This window comes from Chaetura pelagica, unplaced genomic scaffold (genome assembly GCF_000747805.2).
Source record: "Chaetura pelagica isolate M959 unplaced genomic scaffold, ChaPel_1.0 scaffold47, whole genome shotgun sequence".
Lineage (NCBI taxonomy): Eukaryota > Metazoa > Chordata > Aves > Apodiformes > Apodidae > Chaetura > Chaetura pelagica.
In genome coordinates, this window is record NW_009954140.1 from 3,923,633 (window position 1) to 3,934,318 (window position 10,686).

At 39.2% G+C, this 10,686-nt stretch overlaps 1 protein-coding gene across 1 annotated transcript in view; it reads right to left on the reverse strand.

Annotated features, from left to right (window-relative positions):
- PITPNC1 (phosphatidylinositol transfer protein, cytoplasmic 1) overlaps positions 1-10,395 on the reverse strand; it is a 77,970-nt gene extending 67,575 nt beyond the window's left edge. The window contains exon 1 of the mRNA XM_010002789.1: positions 10,348-10,395. Within this exon, the coding sequence (XP_010001091.1) occupies positions 10,348-10,395 (48 nt within the window). The remainder of the gene's footprint in view (positions 1-10,347) is intronic.
- Positions 10,396-10,686: the final 291 nt, after the last annotated feature.

The following is a 10,686-nucleotide window of genomic DNA, read 5'->3' on the forward strand; positions in this document are numbered from 1 at the left end:
CTTAGGGAAAAGGCAGTGCCAGAGACATCCACATTTAACTTGTATTATGCTTGCAGCATGATTAAATAAAAACATAACCACCTGTTAGACTTATTTCAGTGGGAGTATCTATTTTCAATTAGAGCATTTACTATCCACCCTCAAGTATGGCAAGGAACACCATGGTAACATAAACACAGTCGTGGCTGCTTGAGAAAGTTAAATTATAAATAGCAATGTATAGCCCGTGAGGTCCTGGAAATAAACTAACTAATCCATAGGCATTTGTTACTATGACATAACATTTCCAATAAAATGTTGTTTGCCTCATCTCAAACCCACTTAAAATAGATTTAGAAGTTCAGCATCACTTGACTCTGAGTGAGTCGATGTTCAGACATGAAAAAAAGCTGAGATAGTGGAGTGAATAAGCTCTGGCAAACCAGTGGAAAACAAATTAACAAACCCACCCCATAGCAGGCTTTATTCTGCTTCCATTAAAGTTAATGGGGGGAGAATCTATCCCAAATGTATAACAGAGTCTCCTTGATATATGGAAATATATTTTTATACTGAATCATCTGTGTTGGGAAAAAAAAAAAAAAGGCAAAAAAGAAGGCAAAACAAACAAAATCTTGGACTTTACTGAGTAACAAACAGTTTGTTAATGCAAATAAACTTAGCAACCCTCTAAAACATTTGAGAGATTTTGGCACTCAGTGCTCCCTTTAGCTTCAGTCTGGGTGCAAAGAACCATGGTAACGAAGGGAATACCGAGATTCAGGCCTCAGCTTAGTACTCAGAGGGGAGCTGAATCATCAATTGTTTCAGTCTGCTGTAGAGTTCCTTCTTCTCTGCTAGACTGTTGTTCTGAAAAGCAGATTTTTGCCAGCTGGCCAGAGGCTTGCTGTAGTTGGCTGGGCTTCCTTATTTGGGAGTATGACCAGGGACTCAAAAATGGGAGAAAGAAAAGAGAATCAGAGTTTCTACAAAGCTAGGACTGAAAATTGAGAGTGAAGAGGTTACTGCTGAGTTTTGAGGTGTGAAGACAGCAAGCATTTGTTTCTGTGCAGGATTCAAGACATTATCATAGGTTTGACACAAAACTGGGGCCTTAATCTAGCTGTGTGAAAATGTCTTTCAGGTTAGGCAAGAATGCTACAGATTCAGCAACATCAGCTTGGTTTCTTTCTTGTTAGGAACAACAGATTTGAGAAATTTATTTTTGGTTTACAGCCATTGGTTAGAGCCTACTTTTGGTGAGACTGAGAGAAATCTGGAATGCATCTACTGAGGTCAATGGAATTATTTCAGATTTGCACCATGCAACTAAAATGGCATTTAAATTCCCAACATTTCTATTCTAAAACTATGCTGTGCTTTGTCATACATTTTTGGTGAAATCTTGGCCTCTTGGACATCAGCGACAGCTCATTTGTTTTACCATGGTCCAAATTCCATGGAATTATTTTCCTTTCACACAGTGAAGCAAAACAAAAGCTAATCCACACAAGTAAGATTTTAATAAATTTTATATCAAGTCTACATGATAAAAGAAACACACAGATTACTTAAGACTGTAATCATGTGTGCATTTAATGTCTCATTTGGCTTATTTCAAGTCACTGTACAATTAATGTATTAAATGAAAATATTACTTACAGATCAGCTAATTTGTACTTTCAAAGAAAACCTGACAAAATCAGATAAATAGCTGGACAAATTTGTCAAGCATCTTTCAGAAGATGAGATTATACATCCTAGGACCAGTAAATTCAACGGACCTAACAAGTGAGACTACTTTAAAAAACACCTGTGTATGACCAGAAGTACAAACTTCATGCTTATCAACAGAGCTACCCCTGTCTTTATCTTTGTGACAAAAGTGACATTTTTGGCTCACAGTGGACTTCAGTATTTTGGTAACCCCATAAGTCACATGGCAATGCCAGCACAAAAGGTTATTTTTCTACTTTTTAGTAACTTTTATATAAAATGAGAGCAAAAGGCTGAAAATATATTCAACAATTAGTTGTGTTGCTGACTGTCATCAATGACTGATTGTTAATCAAGCAGTTGAGCAACAGTGTGTGTTATACTGGAGAGTCATTATCACAATTATTTTGTCACGCATTGTAACAATATTTTTACTGGGAAAAAAAATTCAACATAGTAATTAATCGAGCAGCATATTAAACCTAAGATGGCATTTAGTGTGATGAAATGGAAAATCAGGCATACTCATCATGCTCACAGAAAACAATTCCCACAGAGCTTAAGTATTCCTAAATCACTTAGGCAAGACTAATCTTAGAACAGACACATGAAAACTTTTAAATAGAGACCATGACTTTTCTGGAGAGCATATGAACAAGCCTTCTGTTAAACCCAGTCTACAAACATTTGTGCATGTGACTCATGACATGTGACTACTTGTGCTTTAAATTAAGTATGTACGCAAGTGAAGTGCACGCCAAAGCCAGGAGTGTGCTCTGTAAAACCAGCCTGAGAACTGTGCCAGGAGAGAGAGAACTAATAGAACCCAAAACTGCTTCACCATTTGCTGATCACAAATAGGGAAAAGATGAAAGGCAGACTTTTTTTTTTTTCCCCGAAGAAAAGCTATTAAAATGTCATTGTAAAAATTTAGCACTCTGCATTATATTTTAATATGCATCCGAGGATTCAAAACTGGCTGATCACTTATAACCAAAATTGGGAAGAAATGAGGAACTGAGAAGGTGATAAACAAGACTTAAGACTAGACTAAAAGCACGCTATAGAAACACAAGTCAAGTTCAAGTCTAGTTTCCTTCACCTACAGACTGTAAGCCTATCTGTTAACCCATCCTGAAATCTAGATTTCCTTTTCTGCACTCCTTTTTAAAACTTCTCAATAATCCTGGGGAGCACCTTTCTCCTCCTCTTCTAGACACTTGCAGACATTGGTAATTTCACTTCAGTACATCCAGATATGCCTACACAAAGTTCTTCAGTGTACACTGGAGGGTTATCCTAGCAAATTCACTTTATTTTGGTATCAAGTCTTACTAAATACAGTGCTGGATGCTCTATGAACCTAAGAAGATAAGGATAAAATATAAGGAAAATCACAGTTCTCTGGGAATATATATCTATATATATATAATTAAATGACAAGTTTTCCATGAACAAGGAGGCAAAGAATTATCCCTCACCCACAAATATTGACTATATTTCAAAGGTTTGCATGTGTGTATCATCTATCTCCATCCTTAGAGTATTTAATGATTGCTTGTGAGTTAGTTTAGACTCTCAAGGTGGAAAGCCTGCATGTATTCTAGCATCCACACTTGACTCAGTTCCTTAAGGACAGCCTGGGGAACATATTTGTCAGCTCACTAGTCACAAAGAAGAATGCTGTGAATGAATCATTGTTATATACTATGGGTTTTCCACTACCTGACTAGGCAGTCTCTTGCACAAAAGAACGTGATCTCTAACAGCTTTTAGCAATGCAAATGCCTATCAGACTAAACTGAATACTTATGCAGGAATATAATTTTTGACCTTTCCTAGTTATTACAGAAATCTTTCTCTTCCAATAATCTAAAGTGCTTTGTACACTTCAAGGGCTCTAAATTACCTAACTTTTATTTAACATGTTCAGTCAGGCAAAAAGCACAGGAAAATCAGTATAATTGTATTGTTTCTGATCTTACAATTAGATGAGGAAATTAAACAGGCTGGACTAAGGGAAAATACATTTGACAGAGCAGATTTGTTAAACTTCAAGGTGCTAATACAGGCATCTACATTCATCATCAGGTACATAAACAAAAGTGGCTTCAGTTTAAAAGTACTGATCATTTAGTATTCACATCAACTCTTACAAGAAATTCACACTCTCAGCAACTCAAAGTTCATCCTCCCTCCCAAAAACCCCAGCAAACCAGAAAGCACTAAGTTTTAAAAGCCAGTATTGACATCCTGTGTCTTTCTCTCCCTGTTCTTTTGTTTCCCAACCTACATTATGCTTCAAAGACAAACACATGTGGAGTTCTTGACAGCATCTCTGTAGAGAGCTTTAGCTAGAAAATGTCCTAAAACACTGACAAGCTGCACATTCTTTTAATGGGAAATGCAAAACTGGGCCAAATATTTTGCCAATAAAGCCTTTGTATAAAATGTGTAGTATTACTTGCTCTCTATAGATACTGGAGAAAACAAGTGTTGACAAAGAAAGACAAAGCAAGAGAGATGAAGACAGATGTATGTCAGAGCCTGGAGTTCCTTAGGTAATACCTAATCCTTTCCATTGCAAGATTTTTTAAATTATTTACACTGACACTTTAAGAACAAAGGTTGTCTTGTTTCTTTCACAGAGTTCTATTGAAATGTGCAAACAGGAGTATAGGAGAATATTGGTTATTTTTGGTTCTCTATTTGCAGTGGAGTTCAAGAAAGATTTGGCATCTGCTCTGCATTGCTCTGCTTTTATAGGTGACAACAACTAGCATGGAAGGTCAAGCTAAAGCAAGGTATTAGTTTTCTTAGCATGATGAAACAGAGCTCTCACTCTCACTTGTTCACTCTTACAACTACATTGTGCATCAAAAGAAAATTAAATAGCTGTTCTTATTTAGTACTATAAGTTAGCTTCTGGTGCTTTCACTCACCTATTTTAGCTGTTAAATCATTACAATTATTCTTCCCTTTCTATAAGCTTTAAGGTCAATTTAAGGACACCTTGTAGATAACAAAGGCCTTATGATGTAAGCAGACACGACTGCCTACAGAAAACCTCACTGGATCAGTTTGCCAACGAGAGTATTACAAAATTATTTCTCTTGAAGGGTAAAAAGATGTTCATAATGCTGTAAAGAGCTTTCCTAGATCAATAATTAACTCTGAATACTCCTCAGACAAATCAGTGCCTCCACAGTACTAACAGCGAGAGAAGGTCAGGCTGGTGATGTTCTCGTAAGGCATGTCCAGAAAGAATGATTAACTAGAGTAAAATGTCCTTTGCTTCTTGCAGCCCTCTAGTATCTTGTAAAAGAATCAGTGTTAGACTAGAGATGCATTACAGCTGTTGATAGTTTAAATTAAAATTGCACAATAAGGCTTCAGTTTTGCTGGACAACTTCAACTCCAAACTGCCAGATAAACTTCTGCAAGGGTCACAGTCATGACATGGTTCAACAGTTATCGTATTTACAAGTAATTAAATGAAACTAAATCTGAAAAGCTGACTTCACCTTATGTTTGCTCATGGTCCTCTTGCTTACAACCAATGTACTGCTTTTTCAAATGTTCCATATATTTACATATTCCTGAATATATATTCAGTGGTTATAGATGGGAAATGAAACAAGCACATGTAACCAACCACTATTTAATCTACCTGTATTAACTGCAGGATAAGTATATGTAGTTTGTCCTGCAGTAGATAACTATAGTTTAGAGAAAATGCATTTTACACTTTATAAAGGCTTTTCTGCTCTACATGCATATAATTATTTCTAAATATCATAACACCTGCTGACTCTCAGGGCACAGAAACACCTTCTCAAATGCTTTCATTGAGCTAGAAATTTGACTGAATAAAACGTGCTATAACAAGTATCCTTTGTACACAAAACAGCAGGCTCTGAAATCTTTTAAAGAAGAAATGTACACAAGATTCAGAGAATCAATGAATGTTTACACAATCATTTTATGTAAATAATTCACACTGGGAGAATTCATAATGTTTGAAACAAGAGCTAAACACCGGATATTCTTATAAAGGAGCAAGCACAACACCTCTACACCCAGAATTTTTTACTGTTGAAAGGATTTTTTGTTGAAAAATCATGATCTCCATTTACAGATACTTTGCAGGTCTCTGCTTGTTTGCATTCAGGACAACACAGCTGCTCCTACACACCTCATGCAGGCAGTGCTCCCCACAGATCAAACTAAGCTTTTATTTAAATCATAGAATGGGAGCAGTTCCATCAACTTCAGCAGAGATAATCTTGGTTGAAATAAAAACAAAGGGAAAAACCACACATCTATTAGGACTTCAGGTACTGGCCATACATAAGCAATTCAGAACTAATAAAAATGTTTCCAAGGAGAAAAACAGATGATTTCTGTATTTTACTGGATGTTCAGCTTTAAAATATATACAACCTACCTTCACATCTCTATTAGCATTTTACAGCAATAACAACTCCATTTTTAAGAGGATCCAGCAAAAATGTATTTCCATCTGTTCCCTTAAAGGATAATCACTTTCCACTCAAATCATAAACTTCACTATCCTTTCCCTCTTCCAAAATACAAGTTCAGTAACAGGCTAATCTACCAGATTTGGTTTATATTTTTGGATAAAAGCACAAAACCATGTAATCCTTCCTGTGAAGAATGGTGGAATTACAATCTGCAATGAGACCTCAATCTCTAAAATAATTTATAATGTCTGCTCTTTTCATTTGCTTAGTGTTCTTTTCACTTGCTTAGGAATGTGTTCTTTTAACTGATGATATTTTAAAACACACAATGCAGCCTATTAGAATATTCTCTCATATGATGCAACAAGCTATTTGTAAGAATGAACAAACATGTGAAGATGCAAAGGAAAAAATAACCAAGAGGCAGGCCCATTTATTATTTGCAGCCGGGATGAAGACTGGTAACATATTCTAAGCAATTACTGCAGCAGATTTTTCTTGCTTTATGTATTAATGAAAACAAACGACTTATAAGGTCTCAGTGTTAACTAAAGTACTGAATTTGCATGCATGCCTCCCAAATGTACCACAAATGAGCTAAAGAATGACTTCTAATTGGCAACTGTATTGGCTTCATCAACCAACAGCTATATCCTGACCTCATTTCCCAAGTATTCCAGCAGTTGTTATTATTTTTGCTTACAAGTTAAAATGGTATTTCCTTTCTCAAATTATTTTAAAGCTGATCAGGCACCTTGCAAAAATATATATGTAAAAGTCCTAAATAACTGTCAATAAAAAAATCAGGTTAATGAGTTAACTCAGCCTTGAATAAGTACTGCAGTGGAGTGCCACATTATCTCAGCAAGCACTCCTGGAACAACCTGTCTTTCCTGGTGCTTAGGGAAGAGGAACAAAGATGAACCTCTGGCTCCCATAGCCTACCTCAAAATATACACCAGAACAGATAATTAAGTAGCAATCAGCATTTCTTAAGACATGTTTAATTGAAGGAAAGCATTTGGCCTCTGAGCTGACAGATACATAGACAAAACTCCCTTCAGTATTTGGATATCTTGTTTAATAAGGTAATCAAAGTCAGCAAGCCTCAAGAACTCCATCTGCAGTAGCTCATGGAAGCCAGCAATGCAGAATCTCCTGTCCTCAACAATGCCAAGAACTCTCCAAACCCAGAGGTAGTATTTGCTGTTGTGGGGACATCCCTCAGTTTTGTTCTCTTCTCTAGAGATTATTAGCTCCTGATAGTCAGCCAGTGTGGTATTAATGGCTTTACTGCTGGGTGCATATTCATCTACTTGCAGAAGCAATGACTTCTAGTTACCAGACTGGATATTATGCAACATTTTAATGCACATTTTTTCACTTTACACACAAAACTGCCTACTGAAGGTGAGGTACAGGTGCTTGGCTGCCTCCTGTGCCTGATTATTTTCACAGCAATGACATGGGAAGTGACTCTGCTCTTGGTGACACCACCACAGCCTAAAGGTGGTATTCTTTCTCATTTATGTTGTGAAAATTATATGTATGGATAACTGACAAGTCAGTGCTAAAAAAGAAAATGCTAAAAAACTGCTTTTGAATGTAGGTATAAAGTGCACAGGCTGAAAGCCAGAACTTTCAAACAGCTGAAAAAACAGAGTTGTAAAGTCTGAGTAAGGAAAACAGCACAAAAAGGGAAGCTGTGCAGCTGTGTAAGAAAGAACTGCATTTTCCACACATCTGCTGGAACTGACAGCCTCAAAAATACTGACTGTGTAACTCTCAGTAAAATCAACATCAGTTGGGTACCCAAAAGCCATTGTAGACCAGGGCCCAACCTCCTAGTCCTGTGGGAAACTGTATCCTCTGGAAATGGCATTTCTGTCCACGGCCACTGAACCTGAGTGACTTGGTGCCTCAAAGGAGGCAGTCTGGGCCTCTAGAACCAAACTGCTCTTGGTTTTGGAAGGGTGAGCATTGCCCCATGGTGCTCTCCTCTGACTGCATAATGCATCACCTTATTCTACCCAGATGCCAAAATGTGCAATCAAGGGTAAAAATGAGATTATCACACCTTCATAGACCATAGATCAACCATTAGGATCAACCACTATGAGAGATACAATGAAGGACTTTGTTACTACATTAATCCTGTAACAAAAATAAGCTATCTGCTAGTTCCACAATTTTGCCCTAGTTCATTGCCTAATTAACAATGAAATTCATGCTAAATATCGGACATGTTCTAGGTTCCTCACTAAGGCATCTCAGCTGCAGCTCTTGGTGGATGATTCAACATAGGAGAAACTACATGACACAGGAGTATCTTCACTAATTCTGTTAACATTCTAGAGAACAGAAGATTTTCAGCATTGTCTTCTGCCTCATCATGCATCAACTAATCCTGTTTTGGGAGATCTTTGAACTTTTCTTTATCTGGAAATGTTGTTTAAAGATAATTTTTCAGAATAAATTAGATCTGCTCTCTTCTGATGACAAAACAAATGGTTATTAAACAAGTCTGAGGACAACTGGAACTGGCAAATGTCTACCTTGGGATAATACAATAAACAAAATGATGTGTTGAAGGAATAGTCACAGAATCACAGAATCCTAGAGGTTGGAAGGGACCTGGAAAGATCATCTAGTCCAACCCCCCTGCCAGAGCAGGATCACCCAGAGCACATCACACAGGAATGTGTCCAGGCAGGTCTGAATGTCTCCAGAGAAGGAGACTCCATGACCTCTCTGGGCAGCCTGTCCCAGGGCTCTGTCACTCTCACAGGAAAGAAGTTGTTCCTGATATTCACATGGAACCTCTATGCTGCAATTTGCATCCATTGCCCCTTGTCCTATCACTGTTCATAACTGAAAAAACCTTGGCTCCATCATCCCAACACTCACCCTTTACATATTTGTAAACATTGATGAGGTCACCCCTCAGTATCCTCTTCTCCAAGCTAAAGAGACCCAGCTCCCTCAGCCTATGCCACAATATCACAACATACTGCATAACAGGTTTGGGAAAATGCTAGAATTAAAAACGATGTCTAGGTAGACAGGAATATGTGGTGGTTTTAGGTCCTGCTCCTAGAAGAAGCAATTTCCTGAAGCAAATATTTGGCAGTTTAAACCCTCCGCTTTAGAACACTGTTAAGTTGCCAAACCTGAAGACACAGACAACAAAAAGACCATTGAAACGACTGCTCTGTCGTATTCGTGAGGACTCCGCATATTGCAAAAAAAAAAGGGCAATTAAACTGTTCAGCGCCCCGTGGCCCGCAGGCACCTGAGCAGACAGAAAAGCATGAACTGATTGCCCAGGTCACTGCAGGTTGGTCCAACCTGGGGCTGCCCCGCCGGGCCGCCAGGGGGCGCCCTCTCGGCGGACCCAGCAAGCGCGCCCCCTGGCGGCCGCGGGGAAGGCGCCCCCTGGCGGCCCCGCCCGGCAGCGCGGAGCAGAAACTTGGGGGCCAAGAGCGCGTGGGGTCCCGCGGGGCCCCGTCCCCTTCCGCGCCTTAAACCTGGGAGAACTCTGCATGTGCCACCAGGCACCTACGGAGGAGCACTACTTATAGGCACCGGTAACTCTGTTCCGTGTGGGTATTCCTATTGGGCTTCAAAGAGCAGACAGGATGTTTGCAGATAAAGGCACAGCGTTCCTGGCCAAGGGTTCAGGACACAGAGAGTAGTTTGAGCTGCAATCACTTTATAAAATGACCAAAAAAAAAGTCTGCCTAATCCATTCTTGCCTACCTACCCTACCTGTGCTGGAGTTTCAGGCCATCCTCATCTACAAGGGTATTTTAAGCAAAGGTGAAGATATATTTAGAATCTGGGTTTTGGACAAACGCTTTATCAGGTGGAGGATTTCAGCACAAAGTGTTCCCTTGCAAACATGCGTAAGAGTCTCCTGAAAAGTCTGCTTGGAAAACCTTTATAACCCACACTTTGACGACGCAATGCTTTCAATACTCTTAAGTTACCTTCGTTCCTGTAGGATTCCCTTATTTTCCAATAAAAACATTCCTTTCTAACCAATCATCTCCGACTAGGTTCATTGCACGGAGAAAAAAAAAACATTCAGTAAAACAAATACAACCTCAACTCGCCTTGAAAGTGAAAACCCTTGTTAAGTAACAGCCTGAGCAGCAGCAGATCTTACCTCTTCAACTGTCAGAGGCATGCAGATCCGGTACTCCTTCATGAGCATATTCCCGCTGCCTCTGTGCAGACCAGCAAACTGGGAGAAAAGTGGTAATTTCGGCACGATGCTCCCGACGGAAACCAATCAGGGGGAAAAACAACCCAGGCTCTTGCCCTGTACTCGCTTGACAATGTGTTCACCAGGGAGTAATGCGACCATCCAGGAAGGCTGACCCAGCAAGAAGCAAAACCAACACAACTGCTCCTTTCTCGCAGTTCTTCTTCCTTCAGCCTGCGATCATGGGAATTTCACAGACAGCTCGGAACGCGCTCCCCAGCCTCCCAGCCCCGCCGCTGT